The sequence below is a fragment of the Hyla sarda genome, chromosome 2, assembly GCF_029499605.1.
Source record: "Hyla sarda isolate aHylSar1 chromosome 2, aHylSar1.hap1, whole genome shotgun sequence".
NCBI lineage: Eukaryota > Metazoa > Chordata > Amphibia > Anura > Hylidae > Hyla > Hyla sarda.
The window spans coordinates 461803940-461820489 of NC_079190.1; the positions used below are offsets into that span (position 1 = coordinate 461803940).

At 42.6% G+C, this 16550-nt stretch overlaps 1 protein-coding gene across 1 annotated transcript in view; it reads right to left on the minus strand.

Annotated features, from left to right (window-relative positions):
- Positions 1 to 2457: 2457 nt before the first annotated feature.
- TMPRSS15 (transmembrane serine protease 15) overlaps positions 2458 to 16550 on the minus strand; it is a 311771-nt gene continuing 297678 nt past the window's right edge. The window contains exon 19 of the mRNA XM_056560197.1: positions 2458 to 2755. Within this exon, the coding sequence (XP_056416172.1) occupies positions 2600 to 2755 (156 nt within the window). The 3' untranslated portion in view covers positions 2458 to 2599. The remainder of the gene's footprint in view (positions 2756 to 16550) is intronic.

The window sequence follows — 16550 nt, forward strand, 5'->3', positions numbered from 1 at the left end:
AAAAGTAATTACTTTTACATTGGGACTTGATAACACATATTTTTAAATATTAATGGGCTGTCTCCATTGTCACCATTAAGCATAACAAAGACTCCTTTCATGAGTGTCTACAAAATTACAGTTCTCCTGCCATTACCTGTGTGCTTTCTGCCAAATTATTAGTTTTACGAAATTGGCAATGTTCTTCATTTTTCCATTCAAAAGTGAAGTGACTTCACAGTCATATCAATCATTCACGCCTCAGAATGACTCTTAACAAGGGAACAGAAAGTCTCTGATTGCAATCAAAAAGTTTTCACTAGTTACAGCAGTTGCCAAAATATTCTTCAGAATTGAACAAAAAGGAGAGAAGGGAAACATTTTTGGAACCAGGTGTTGAAAATAGAGATGAGCAAACTTACAGTAATTTGATTCGTCACCAACATGGTCCTGTCTGACTACAGCATCAGCTTTGTCCCAGCTGAAGCACAGACTGGGACAAAGTCCAATAAGTAAGGGTGAGACTAGCATTCCCCTGTGCTCACTCCTGTCCTGTCAATCAGACTGCAGCATTAAAACAGAGAGGAGGGATCATAGAGCAGCTTGCAGTGATAGGACAAAGAGATCCAGCCCAGCTTACTCAGGGAGAAAGTAAATGTGTGAGTGAGGACGGGCGGGCTCAGTGCTTGCCTTGGACACACCCTTTCCTGAGCAGTGGATGTCAGTATGAGTGAGCAGAAAAATGGAGGGATTTGTAAGCCAAATGCAGAAGCTAGAAACCTAAAAAAAAGACATGTTAAATATCTGTATGACCTAGTAACATTTAAAAGCATTATTTTGGCATTATTTAAATTTTTTGGAAAGGAAAAAATAAATTGTGCTGGTGAATGGTATTTGGCAACCACCCCAGACATAATGTGGCTTGAGCCTAGTGTCCTCAAACCCATAGGAGTTCTCCTTTGAACGTATGTATCAAACTCATTTGATTGGGCAGTTGTTTACTATGGTTGCCTCTGCTAGTTATATTTGGATTACACAGTCCCATGCATCTCTAATAGCAAAAGCAACGTCCCATGGACTATCGTATGTACCACAAACTTTTTTAACTTGCACGCAAATCACACCTTACGCCTTAAGAGTAGGGTAACGTGCCATATTTTGCTGCATATTTAAATTGAGCAAAAATAATTTCTAATTACATTCCTGCAAGGGCACAGGGAAAGTCACTAAAGGACTATTATGTCACCATTGTCTCTACCTTACTGAAGTGTATGCTGTAGGTGACGCCCGCCAAGGGCGATTGGTTCTTCCTTACCAAGTGCAAAGGAAAGGAAGGAATAGTCATGTAGTGGGGTCAGAACCAAATGGGCATGCCAGTAACAAAATCCGAACCAAAAGTGTGTAGTAGGAAGAGACAAGGTCAGAGCCAGGAGGTAATATTAGGTGCAAAGTCTATTCAGAAAGGATCAGGGGGAGGAGTTTGTCTTTATGAGTAATCGAGTCTGAAGGCCGCATTGTGGGAGGATATACGGGAGGGAAACCATAATAGGGAGTCATTATGGGTAGAAATATATGTAGATAAAAAAATTCTGATAGGGGTTTGCTATAAGCCACCAAACATAATGGAAGAGGCAGAAGATCAATTACTGAGGCAAATAAACAAGGCAGCAAATCAGAATGATGTTATAATAATGGGGGATTTTAACTATCCTGATATAAACTGGGAGACTGATACCTGTGAATCTCATATAGGAAACAGGTTTCTGACTATAGCTAAAGACAATTACCTGTCCCAAATGGTGCAGGGCCCGACCAGAGGGGGCGCCCTACTAGACTTAATATTAACCAACAGACCTGACAGAGCAACTAATGTCTAAGTAGAAAGACACCAAGGAAATAGTGATCATAATATAATACATTATAACTTGTTCTTCAATATGGGAATGTCTCGAGGGGCCACAAAAACAATGAACTTTAGGAAGGCAAAGTTCGATCAACTCAGAGAAGCCCTTAACAATATAAAATAGGATTATGTCCTCAAAAACAAGAATACTGACACTAAATGGGACACTAAATGACTCCACAGATGCAGGCACTGGGCAGAAAAGCGTCATGGTCGCGGTGGAGCAACGGATGGTGGGGGGGTGACTCCGTCATGGCACGCCCCTTGTGAGTGGCACCCGGGGCGGGCCGCCCCCGACCCCCCCCCCTCCTTGGTACGCCACTGATTGATGGGCTGCAAGTTATATACCATAATTAGAACTTCCCCTTGACATTTTGTTAAATATTTGTCTAATTCATTTCAATAGGCATATCTTTTTTTCTATTTTTTTCTATTTCAAATGAAAACAAAATATTGTAATATAATATTTTTATTACATTTTAAAAGCATATAATTTTTTTTACTATACCAAAATATACAATATTTGATTTGAAGCATGTCTTCAAACTATATTTCAGAATATGTGCTTATGGAAATATAGAAATTTCAAGCTGACAGCTCTGCTTATTAAGACACAAAAATAACTGCAAATACATTGTTAGCAAAATAATTAATGCTGAAACTTTTTACTACAAAATGATTGATATTGTACAATTCTACATAATTGATTAATTGCCTCTAAATGATAAAATTATATATCCAGTCTGAAAAAGTAGTCACTCGGGCATACACTCCAGGTCGATTTGGTTGGGCACATCCAATGCCAAATGAGGTCACACCTACCAAAATCCACTGATTTTCCACTTGACACATAAGGGGTCCTCCAGAGTCACCCTAAAATGACAAAGAGACCAGGTAATTAATTAAATGTAAAATATATATCCACTGCTCAAAAAAAGTAAAGGGAACACTTAAACAATACAATGCAACTCCAAGTCAATCACACTTCTGTGAAATCACACTGTCCACTCAGGAAGCAATACTGAGACAATCAATTTCACATGCTGTTGTACAAATGGAACAGACAACAGGTGAAAATTATAAGCAATTAGTAAGAAACCCCCAATAAAGGAGTGGTTCTGCAGGTGGGGACCAGAGACCACTTCTCAGTTCCTATGCTTCCTGGCTGATGTTTTGGTCACTTTTGAATGCCGGCGGTGCTTTCACTCTAGTGGTAGCATGAGACGGAGTCTACAACCCACACAAGTGGCTCAGGTAGTGCTGCTCATCCAGGATGGCACATCAATGCGAGCTGTGGCAAGAAGGTTTGCTGTGTCTGTCAGCGTAGTGTCCAGAGCATGGAGGCGCTACCAGGAGACAGGCCAGTACATCAGGAGATTGTGAGGAGGCCGTAGGAGGGCAACAACCCAGCAGCAGGACCACTTCCTCCTGCCTTTGTGCAAGGAGGAGCAGGAGGAACACTGCCAGAGCCCTGCAAAATGACCTCCAGCAGTCCACAAATGTGTCCACTCAAATGGTCAGAAACAGACTCCATGAGGGTGGTATGAGAGACCGACATCAACAGGTGGGGGTTGTGCTTACAGCGCGACACCATGCAGGATGTTTGGCATTTGCCAGAGAACACCAAGATTGGCAAATTTGCCACTGGCACCCTGTGCTCTTCACAGATGAAAGCAGGTTCACATTGAGAACGTGACAGACGTGAAAGAGTCTGAAGACGCCATGGAGAACATTTTGCTGCCTGCAATATCCTCCAGCATGACTGGTTTGGTAGTGGGTCAGTAATGGTGTGGGGTGGCATTTCTTTGGGGGGGCCGCACGGCCCTCCATGTGCCTGCCAGAGATAGCCTGACTGCCATTAGGTACCGAGATGAGATCCTCAGACCCCTTGTGAGACCATATGCTGGTGCGGTTGGCCCTGGGTTCCTCCTAATGCAAGACAATCCTAGACCTCATGTGGCTGGAGCGTGCAAGCAGTTCCTGCAAGAGGAAGGCATTGATGCTATGGACTGGCCCGCCCTTTTTCCAGACCTGAATCTGATTGAGCACATCTGGGACATCATGTCTCGCTCCATCCACTAATGCCATATTGCTCCACAGACTGTCCAGGTTTTGGCGGATGCTTTAGTCCAGGTCTGGGAGGACATCCCTTAGGAGACCATCCACCACCTCATCAGGAGCATGCCCAGGCATTGTAGGGAGGTCATACGGGCACGTGGAGGCCACACACACTACTGAGCCTCATTTTGACTTGTTTTAAGGACATTATATCAAAGTTGGATCAGCCTGTAGTGTGGTTTTCCACTTAGATTTTGAGTGTGACTCCCTTTCCAGACCTCCATGGGTTGATAAATTTGATTTCCATTGATAATTTTTTGTGTGATTTTGTTGTCAGCACATTCAACTATGTAAAGACGAAAGTATTTCCTACGATTAGTTCATTCATTTAGATCTAGGATGTGTTATCTTAGTGTTCCTTTTATTTTTTTAACCCCTTAGGGACCGAGCTCATTTTGACCCTAAGGACCAGAGCATTTTTTTGCAATTCTGACCACTGTCACTTTAAGCATTAATAACTCTGGGATGCTTGTACTTATGAGAATATTTTTTCGTGACATATTCTACTTTATGTTACTTGTAAATTTTCGTCGATACTTGCATCATTTATAGGTTAAGAATTCCAAAATTTCATGAAAAATTTGGCATCAGAAATTACACATGTTTTTACTTTTTGAAGACATCAGAGGGCTTCAAAGTATAGCAGCAATTTTCCAATTTTTCAAGTAAATTTCTAAATCTGAATTTTTCAGGGACCAGTTTAGTTTTGAAGTGAATTTGAGGGTCTTTATGTTAGAAATACCCCATAATGGACCCCATTATGAAAACTGCACCCCTCATCATATTCAAAATGACATTCAGAAAGTTTGTTAACCCTTTAGGTGTTTCACAGGAATAGCAGCAAAGTGGAGGCAAAAATTCAAAATCATTTTTTACACTAACATGTTCTTGTAGACCCAAAATTTTTATTTTTACAAGGGGTAAAAGGAGAAAAAGCCCCCCAAAACATTTAATCCAATTTCTCTTGAGTAAGGAAATACCTCATATGTGGATGGAAAGGGCTTTTTGGGTGCCCTAGAGGGCTCAGAAGAGAAGGAGCGACAATGGGATTTTGGAGAGCGAATTTTGCTGAAATAGTTTTTGGGGGACATGTCGCATTTAGGAAGCCCCTATGGTGCCAGAACAGCACAAAACACCCGACATGGTACACTATTTGGGAAACTACACCCCTCAAGGAACGTAACAAGTGGTACAGTGAGCCTTAACACCCCACAGGTGTTTGACGACTTTGCGCTGAAGTTGGACATGAAAATATATATATTATTTTTTAACTAAAATGCTAATGTTACCCCAAATTATTCATTTTCACAAGGGGTAATAGGTGAATATGTCCCCCAAAGTTTTAAACACCATTTCTCTCGAGTAAGTAAATACCTCATATGTGGATGTAAAGTGATCTGCGGGTGCACTAGAGGGCTCAGAAGGGAAGGAGCGACATTGGGCTTTTGGAAAGCAAATTTTGCTGAAATGGTTTTTGGGGTGCATGTCACATTTAGGAAGACCCCATGGTGCCAGAACAGAGAAAAACACCCCACATGGCACACTATTTTGGGAAACTACACCTCTCGAGAAACATAACAAAGGGTGCAGTGAGCATTTACTCCCCACTGGCATTTGACAGATCTTTGTAACAGTGGGCTGTGCAAAGGAAAAATAAAATTTTTAATTTTCACGGACCAGTGTTTCAAATATCTGTCAGTCACCTTTGGGGTGTTAAGGCTCACTATACCCCTTGTTACATTCCATGAGGGGTGTAGTTTCCAAAATGGGGTCACATGTGGGTATTTATTTTTATTGTGTTCATGTCAGGACCGCTGTAACCAGCAGCCACCCCTGTGCAAATCACCAGTTTAGGCCTCAAATGTACATAGTGCGCTCTCAATCCTGAGCCTTGTTGTGCGCCCGCAGAGCATTTTACGCTCACATATGGGGTATTTCCGTACTTGGGAGAAATTATGTTACAAATTTTGTGGGTTTTATTTCCTTTTACCTCTTATGAAAATGAAAAGTATGGGGCAACACCAGCATGTTAGTGTAAAAAAATATTTTTTTTTTACACTAAAAGGCTGGTGTAGACCCCAACTTTACCTTTTCACAAGGGGTAAAAGCCCCCCAAATTTGTAGCACAATTTCTCCCGAGTACGGAGATACCCCATATGTGGCCCTTAACTGTTGCCTTGAAATACGACAGGGCTGGTTGGGATTAGGAAGCACCGAGTTAGGTAACAGACTACTGCAGTGTTTCCGCACCAATGTCTGTTTCCTAACTCAGTGTTTCCCAACCCATGTGCCTCCAGCTGTTGCAAGACTACAACTCCCAGCATGCATGGTCTGTCAGTGCATGCTAGGTGTTATAGTTTTGCAACAGCAGGAGGCACACGGGTTGGTAAACACTGAGTTAGGAAACAGAAAATGTTTACCAACCAGTGCGCCTCCAGCTGTTGCAATACTACAACTCCCAGCATGCCCAGACAGCCGAAGGGCATGTTGGGAGCTGTAGTTATGCAACATCTGGAGGAGAACAGTTTGGAGACCACTGTGTAGTGGTCTCCAAACTGTAGCCCTCCAGATGTAGCAAGACTTCAACTCCAAGCATGCCCAGGCATGCTGGGAGTTTTAGATCTGCAACATCTGAAGGGCCAGATGTTGCTGAACTACAACTCCCAGCATGCCTGGACAGTCTCAGAATGCTTTGAATTGACATCTGGAGCACTGCAGTTTGGACACCACTGTATAGTGGTCTCCAAACAGTGCCCTTCCAGATGTTGCAAAACTACAACTCCCAGCATGCTGGGATTGTCCAAGCATGCTGGAAGTTGTAATTCGGCAACATCTGAAGGGCCAGATGTTGCTGAGCTACAACTCCCAGCATGCCTGGACAGTCTGGGCATGCTGAGAGTTGTAGTTTTGCAACAACTGGAAGGACAGTGGTCTCCAAACTGTGGCCCTCCAGATGTTGCAAAACTACAACTCCCAGCATGCCCAGACAGCCAAAGGCTGTTTGGGAATGCTGGGAGTTGTAGTTTTGAAACTCCTAGATGCAGCAGTGAAGATCACTTTACGGCAATCTTCACTGCTGCATCTGGGAAACCTCTGCCGCTGCCTCCACTTGCCTGCGCCTCCTCTCAGCCACCGTTCCATGGTCCCTGGTCCCCGTTTGAAGCCAGGTAACCGGCACACCGCCGCCATCTTCCCCCGCTCTGCCCCGACATCCATCCCTGCGATTTGCCGATCATTCCTGAGCGGCCAATCGCAGAGGATAGGAGGAGGTGGCACCCCTGCCACCTCACTCCTAACCTTTAGGATGATCGGGGCTGTCTCCGATCATCCCTATTTTCCAGGCTATGGGGTCATCAGAGACCCGATCAGCCCGGAATCGCTGCAAATCGCCAATCTGAATTGATCAGGACTTAGTATTGATCAGGACTTAGTAAAAATATATTCATGTAAACATAGACATAATGTAAAGTAACATTTCTGCATTTCTCGTACTTTTGTTTTTCATTAGTATTGTGGATCAATGGCACTTTGGATGATGGTACTTTTGAAAAAAAAAAGTGTTGAGAGGGATTTTCTCAATATGTCAAGTGCCTAATTCGGGAAAATAATGTGGTATAACCATATAGTGGTATTTTTTATTTATTTATTGATGTATTATGAGGCACTGATAGAAATGGTGGTTGGGATTTCTATATTTTCCAGGTACCTGTTGCATATGAGCACTAGGTTTCAGGAAGCCCATATCTTAACTCAGGCAAAGCTGGGTGAGATATGGGAAATCCAGGAAATAGTTAAAATTCCAGGTAAGACTTAAATGGGCACTGTAAGAGACAAAAACTTTTGATATGTATTTCATACTGAAAAAGCCAGTCAAACAACTGCCCCCCCCCCTGCCTGCTTGGACACATACTAGTCCTGCTGTGTCCATACATCATTACCTATGTCATGGAGACACTTCCTTGATTGACAGCTATGAGCGCAGGGCTCACAGCTAGAGGAAAAATCCTCCCACTGTCAGCTTGTGTCCCGCTACTGTCAGTGAGGACAAGCTTGGAGTTGTAGTTTTGCTAATGCTAGGTAAGATGTGAGCAGACAGCATACTGAGGGAGGGGGCGGAGACCTGCACAGTGAGGCCACACCCCTCCCTTTGAGAGGAATTCAGACTAGTGAACTAAATAAAAAGTGTAATAAAAAAATAAATAAAGGTGCTGAACACATAAAAATTAGATGTCCATGGTCAGGATTAGGTACTGAGTGATATATTTAAAAAAAGAAAAATTTGTTGGATCTGACTGGTACCCTTTAATTTTCTAGAGAATATGATAAATCCTGTTATCGGGCCTTGATTTTTATAAGATGAAAACCAGGTTTTAGTGGTGAGGCCTTTCATACCCTTCCTGGGCGGAGCATGTATATGCGCTAAGGGGGGGAACAAATTTAAATGCGCTGCGGGGGGCAAGACATGTACCTCCCAGTGATTCTATATATCTTTCCCCACCACAGCGCTTCTATTTGAAAACCCCGCCGGGAGCCTTGAATGGCTCCTCAGCACTGGCCATTCAGGGCTCCCATCGGGGAATTTAAAAATAAAAGTAAAATACATCGTACATTGCAGGGGAGTGAGCGGGAGGCTCCCCTGTTTAATAACTTATAATTGCATCGTGTCTCAGAAGTGAGACCCAGTGCAATCAATCCCTCAGCCCCTGTACTACAACCGCCATCATGGAACAGAGTCTGTTGCAAAACTACAAGTACCGGCATGCACAGACCGTGCATGCTGGGAGTTGTACTTTTGCAACAGCTGGAGGCACACTGGTTGGGAAACACTGAGATTTCACACCAGTGAGCCTCCAACTGTTGCAATACTACAACTCCCAGCATGCTACAACTGTCAATGCATGCTGGGAGTTGTAGTTTTGCACTATCTGGAGGCAAACTGGTGCAGAACCACTTAGTTTGTCTATTACCTATCTCGGTGTTTCCCAAACAGTTTGCCCCCAGCTGCTGCAAAACTATAAGTCCCAGCATGTATCAACGGACTGTGCGTGCTGGGAGTTTTAGTTTTAACTCCCAGCATGCCCTTTAGCTGTGCATGCTGGGAGTTTTAATAATGCAACAGCAGTTGGCACACAGGCCTCTTCTCCTGCTGCTGCCGCTGGATCACTGCAAATGTAGATCCCGCCACCCCCTCCAGATCTTGAAGCCTCCGGACCACGGATCCCACTGCCTTCGGACCTCAACACCTACGGACCCCGGACCCCGCCTCTGAGGTGAGGCCTGCGCCGCTCACCCAACACCCGACCCTAGCAGGAGCTGTGATTGCTCGGTCTCGGCCGACCAATCACAGCGATTGTGAAGTGGCACCAGTGCCACTTCACTCCTGCTGGGGAAGGGTGATTGGTGGTATGTCAGACACCACCAATCACCCTTATTTTCTGGGTCACCAGTTCACCGGTGACCCGATTGACCCCCCTGGGCGATATGTTGGAGTGACTGCTGTTAGATAACAGCAGCCATCCCTGCCCGATCACCGCATTCAGAGATGCAGTGATCCAGGAACACAGCGCTGTAAATGTGCGGTGCTGTGCGCTGTCCTTAAAGGGTTAAGGACCATTTTTTTAATTTTATTTTTTTATTAATTTATTTTTTTATTAATTGTACATTATTCTTTTTTGGAGCACTCATTCTCAAAGTCCTAAAGCTTTTATAGAGTCACCTACACACCCATATACATTTTTTTTAACCCCTTAAGGACCAAGTTCATTTCGACCTTTAAGACCAGGCCATTTTTATTTTTGCATTTTCGTTTTTCCTTCCTCAGATATAGCTTGCCCCACCAGTTTTTTTCCAGGGCTTGCAAGCTTGGCGCATAGCTCAACAAAAATGGCACAGAATTGTAACTATTTGGCACAAACAATTTAAAAAGTGGCGCAATTTTTTTTAACCATATATAAAATAAGGGGGGTCTTTGAGAGTCCAAAGTAAATTAATAATTAATGTAAAAGAAAAAGGAGATGAAAAATACATCAATCTTTGAATATGCCTGCCATAGTTTTCTGTGAAATTACTGGTCTAAAACAATGAGACAACTAGCGCACGTGTTCATGATCACTTTATGTACCACAGTGGATCACCATATTTGGCGGCCATATTGGATTGCACAATATTCTGCAAACATAGTTTTCTCTAAAATAACTGGTCAAAACAGTATGAAAATTAGCGCACATGTCCGTGGTCACTTTCTGTGCCTCAAGTAGTCACCAGATTTGCACAATATTTAGCATGCATAGTGTTCTCTGAACTTGATGGACAGAACAATGTGAAAATTAGCACACACGTTCATGATCACTTTCTGTGTCATATTTATTAACATGGATTGGCCACCATATTGGATTTCACCATATTTTGCAAGCATACTTTTCTCTTAAATTACTGGTCAGAACAATGTGAAAATTAGCAGACATGTCCACGATCACCTTCTTCACCATAGGGGGTCAAGGTAATCCTGTGCTATAACCCGGCTGTGCTGCTTGGACACCTGTATTGCTGCTTGCAGCTATATTTTTGTATTTGTTGTTGCCTGTAGCTAAAGGCTTCATTTGTTTTGTTACTGAAAAATAAAAGCAGGGGAAGCCTGGTTTAGAGGGAACCTGATATCAGTGTCTCCCACACTAGTCTGTTGGTACAGGCTGGTAGTGTAGGTGACACTGATGATAATCATACTCACCTATCCCTGATACCATGGTACCATTCACCCATTCATTTCTTCATTTGGGCGGGAGGCTTGGCACTCCAGGAGCATGCTGGCGTTGGGCAGTGTTTTCCGACCAGGCGACCTCTAGCCGTACCAAACTACATCTCCCAGCATGCCTGGACAGCCGAAGGCTGTCCAGGCATGCTGGGAGTTGTAGTTTTGCAACGGCTGGAGGCATCCTGGCTGGGAAACGCTGTTCTAGGAACCAGGGACGTGCACAGACATTTTGGGGGGGGGGGCAGGGTCTGAACTAGAAAAAAAAAAATGGCCACTTGTTATAATTATTTATATAAATGCCCTTATAATGATGTCAGACTGTTCAGGGCACTTATGGGAAGAACGTCAAAAGGGCAGGGGCTCAAGCCCCCTTTCTAGACAACCTGTGCACGTTCCTGCTCGGAGCTATTAAACTAAACTCTACTCATTTCTGCTGCATTTATAAATGTAAAAGTTACTCGATAGAACATTTCTGTACAGTCACGGTGACAAATGTCCAAATGCCTCCAAAACATTATTATTAACTCGAATAGGTACAATTACGGGATTTATGTTACTCTGTACACCAAACATTGCGGGAAAACATGTTCAACACCTCCTTATACTAAATGACTGCCATAAATTGAATACTTTACATTGTAGGGTATTCTTATATTGTTCCTCGTCGGTCTAAGCCATAAGGTATGATAGTATCTTTGAGAAACTATTCTTCACAAACTGAATCTACCGCAAAGATCTCCAATATTTCTTTTTCTTTTTTATCTTTATATATATAAATATATATATATATATATATATATATATATATATATATATATATATAAAAGGAGCTATTTTTGTTGTGAATACTGTGAGGTCATTATCGGGAGGTTTAGAAAGCACATTATAGTTATGCTAATTTTCATTCATTGTTATGCATTGTAAGGCTCCCAGTATTCTGTTACCAAGATGAAATCAATTGTCATTGACTTGCAGGCCTCCAGGGACGCAGGCGCTGCTATAAGGGCTAGCTGTGCATTTTTTGGGTATTAGCTGAGATTAACTTACTGTACATTTACTGCCTGTAATTGATTGGCGGTATGGTTGCCTGCAGAAGCTTATATGTTTTCGGACTTTTTGTCATGTAAATGAAGTTGCATTCCAATCACACACATACATAGATAAATATAAATATATATATATATATATATATATATATATATATATATATACACACAGGGTGGGCCATTTATATGGATGCACCTTAATAAAATGGGAATGGTTGGTGATATTAACTTCCTGTTTGTGGCACATTAGTATATGTGAGGGGGAAAACTTTTCAAGATGGGTGGTGACCATGACGGCCATTTTGAAGTCAGACATTTTGAATCCAACTTTTGCTTTTTCAATAGGAAGAGGGTCATGTGACACATCAAACTTATTGGGAATTTCACAACAAAAACAATGATGTGCTTGGTTTTAACGTAACTTTATTCTTTCATGAGTTATTCACAAGTTTCTGACCACTTATAAAATGTGGTCAGAAATATGCAATATGCAATATGCAATATGCACTTCAGCCACTCGTACACCGCAAAGCATACCCTCCTTGAGCTGCGGCGTCAGAACGGTATCCTACAACATAGTCTGCTTTGTGATGTTGCCACACATTGGAATTCCACCCTCCATATGCTGGACCGAGGGTTATGAGGAAGGCGAGACAGAGGACCAAGACACACCGTGGCAGTATGCAGTGGAGAAGGAGGCAGGGAGTCCCTCCGAGTCACTTGCACAAATGGCACGATGCATGCTCACCTGCTTGCGTGGTGACAGCCAAATTGTCACCATTTGGCAGCGAGATGACTTCTGGATTTCCACATTGGAACCTCGCTACTGCCACAAAATAGGGGCATTTTTTACACCCACTGATGACAAAATGAACTACTACAGAGGCACTCTATGTAGTCAGTTGGCCGATGCCTATCGGCGCCATCGTCCATCCTCTTGCAGGTCTGAATTGGGGGGCCCCCTGTGCTCACCTTCCACTGCCATGGCTGCTGGGGAGGGGAGGGGTGGCAGGAGCAGTATCAGCTCCATAAGCAGCAGCCTGAGTCTACAGTCGCTGATGAGTAGCTTTCTTCACCCGCATAGTAAAGCAACTCATCAGCAGCAGGTAGACCTGGAGCAGGACCTGAACCAGCAGGAGGTGGCATACCTTGACATGCCCATGCTAACACACCTTGAAGATCCGCTGGACTTCTAGGCAGCCAAACCTGATTTGTGGCCACAACTAGCAGTGTGCCATCAGAGCGGGTGTTTAGTGCGGCAGGGGCCATAGTCACCCCAAGGAGAACTCATCTATCCATGAAAAATGTGGAGAGACTGACTTTTGTGAAGATGAATCAGGCATGGATCAGTCAGGATTTCCAACTACCAATGCCTGATGCATGAGAGTAGATTCACCATGGTGCTACACCAACACTTCACAATTATGGATAGTGTCAAACAGATTTAAGGCGCTGCTCCCCAGTTACAAACATTCCTCTGCATCAGACCCTTTTTTTTAACCCACCTTCATCACCGGGTACTGGTATTGCCACCCACCGCACCACCCTGTCACGGGTCACTTTCAGGACTCCTGATGCTTCCGCTGCCTCCTCCTCCAGGTGTCTCAATTAGCCACTATATGGTCTCTTCTCATGTGGCAGCCAACTCCAGGCTGTGTCATTCAGCCACTATATGGTCTCCTCATGCTTCAGCCACCTCCAGGCTGTGCCATTCATCTAGTATATGATTTGCTGATTCTTCAGCCAGCTCCAGTCTGTCATTCAGCAACTACATGGTTTAGTGATGCTGCTGGGCCTTGGACATTACCTATAAATGTTTATGGTATCACGAGGTACCATACATCTTCAATGTAAATTTCAAAATTCATCTTTTATTCTTATAGATTGTGAGGCCCTATTGTCTCCTCATATGCCACCAACTCCAGACTGTGCCATTCAGACATCATATGGTCTCCCCATGCTGTCACAAACTCCAGGCAGTCATTCAGCCACTATATGGTCTCCTACTACTGATGTCACCTCCAGGCTCTGTCATTGCTCTGCCATGTGACTCCTTGTTAGATTTTGTCCTTTGTACCTACACGCCAGAGCCAGGGACACTAAAACTTGGGAGTTAAAAGTTCAATTTCAAAACCCTCAATTTCAATTTAAAAATTTTAAATTTCTATTTAAAATTCTTAAATTTCAATGGTCTCCTCATGCGTCAGCCACCTCCAGGCTTTGCCATTCAGCCACTATAAGGTCTCCTCCTTCTGATGCCACCTCTAGGCTCTGTCATTGTGCTGCCATTTGACATGTGACTCCTTGTTAGATTTGGTCCTTTGTACCCAGACGCCGGGGCCCCGGACACTAAAACTTGGGAGTTAAAAGTTAAATTTCAAAACTCTCAATTTCAATTCAAAAATCTTACATTTCTATTTAAAATTCTTAAATTTCAATTGCCTCCTCATGCTTCAGTCAACTCCAGGCTGTGTCATTCAGGCAATATATGGTTTACTGATACTGCTGGGCCTGGGTCTAGGAATAAAAATGTTGGAATGGTAACACTAGGTACCCAAAATCTTTGGTTTAATCTTTGGTTTGAATTCATCTTTTAATCTTAGGGATTGCAAAGCCCTTGTGTCTACTCATGCTGCTTCCAACTCCTGGCTGTGCCATTCAGACACTATATGATCTCCTCATGCTTCAGCCAACTCCAGGCTGTGCCATTCAGCCACTATATGGTCTCCTCATGCTTCAGCCACCTCCAGGCTGTGCCGTTCAGACACTATACGATCTCCTCATGCTTCAGCCAGCTCTAGGATGTGTCATTCAGCCACTATATGGTCTCCTCATGCTGCCAACACCTCCATGTTGTGTCATTCAGCCACCATATCGTCTCCTCATGCTTCAGCCTCATCCAAGCTGTGTCATTCAGCCACTATATGGTCTCCTCATGCTGCCAACACCCGCACGCTGTGTCATTCAGCCACTATATTGTCTCCTCATGCTGCCAACACCTCCACGCTCTGTCATTCAGCCACTATATGGTCTCCTCATACTGATGCCACCTCCAGGCTCTGTCATTGTGCCGCTCTGCGGCAGGGATTCAAAAGCGATACCTGTAATCTGCATGTTATTCTGAATAACGATATTTTCCTATTTCCCTACCCCAGCAAACTCCATATGCATGTTAGAACATAGCAACGTGTTCTACACCCCTATTGAGGCTCTCTGTAGGCCAGAAATAGCGTTTTTAATATAGATTTGCGAATAAATGCGGATCGAACCAAATTTTTCCGAAAAATTCAGCGAATCGGACGAATCGAATTTCTTAAAAGTTTGCACATCTCTATTGTATGGGCACTGGTAATGATAAAATATTATGTGAGATGCTTCATCCAGAATTTTCTGTGATTTACAATTTGGCACACAAATCGACAATTTTGGCGCAAAGAAATTTAGTATGGCGGTATAAAAATTTGGGGCATGAAACTGCTTTTGGCACGAAAGAAACAAACAAACAAAAGTGGCATGAAAATGAACTCTCACATATTTTCATACTTTTAAAGCAGCACAAGAGACCTTTGAACATGTGAGGAAAAAAAAGTGTGATTAAAAAATGGCTGATAAAATTAAGAGATAATTAATCCATCATAAAATAAAAATTAAGCTGTCATAAAAAATAAATAAGCACTAAGATCTAAGATCTGTTTCAGAGTTCAGTAGCAACAGAGTTCAATTGAGTTCAATTGTATCAATAGTGGCAAGAGATGTAGTTGCCGGCTCCGATTTCAACAAAGTTCGATGCAGTTCAATTAAGAGAAGTGGCTACCAACTTTACAAGAATTTATCAAAGAAAGGTGCCGCTGACTGAAAATTTCCTACAGTGCACTGTGGGATTAATAGTATGGAAAAGTTTTGATACCTTGTTTCAAACAAGGAAACAAGGTATCAAAACTTTTCCATACTATTAATCCCACAGTGCACTGTAGGAAATTTTCAATCAGCGGCACCTTTCTTTGATAAATTCTTGTAAAGTTGGTAGCCACTTCTCTTAATTGAACTGCATCGAACTTTGTTGAAATTGGAGCCGGCAACTACATCTCTTGCCACTATTGATACAATTGAACTCAATTTAACTTTGTTGCTACTGAACTCTGAAACAGATCTTAGTGCTTATTTATTTTTTATAACAGCTTAATTTTTATTATTATGATGGATTAATTATCTCTTAATTTTATCAGCCATTTTTTAATCATTTTTATTTCTTGGTATACCTGGAGCAAGGGCCCTGCCCGGGTATACTTTACTATTGTCTAATAAATTTTATTTATATTTTTACTGTTTATTCTCAGTTTTTTTTTATTTTTTATTCTTATATATATTATTTATTATTTATTTCATCTGTGGATGGTCGCTCTGTGCGCATACCTGCTGGTCCATGCGTATGTCCATATGGTCTATGTGTGGGTGGGTTGCTGTGCGCATAGACTGACACATCCAACTTTTGTACATTTTTGTTATTTATTTATATTCTATTAATTTTCTATGACACTTATATTTTCTTCATCATATCCTTTACACATAATCTCTTTTTTGTCCTCCTCTTTCTACCACTTCCTTTCCCCTTTCTTGCCTTTTTTACTTTCCCATCTTCCTCTTGTCCTTTTTTTTTCTGCTATCCCTAGAGGACTGGTATACATCCTTTGTATTCTTTTGCTGCCCAATTAAAAAAATGGCCCACAAGGGCCAAAGCACAACTCAGGAGAAG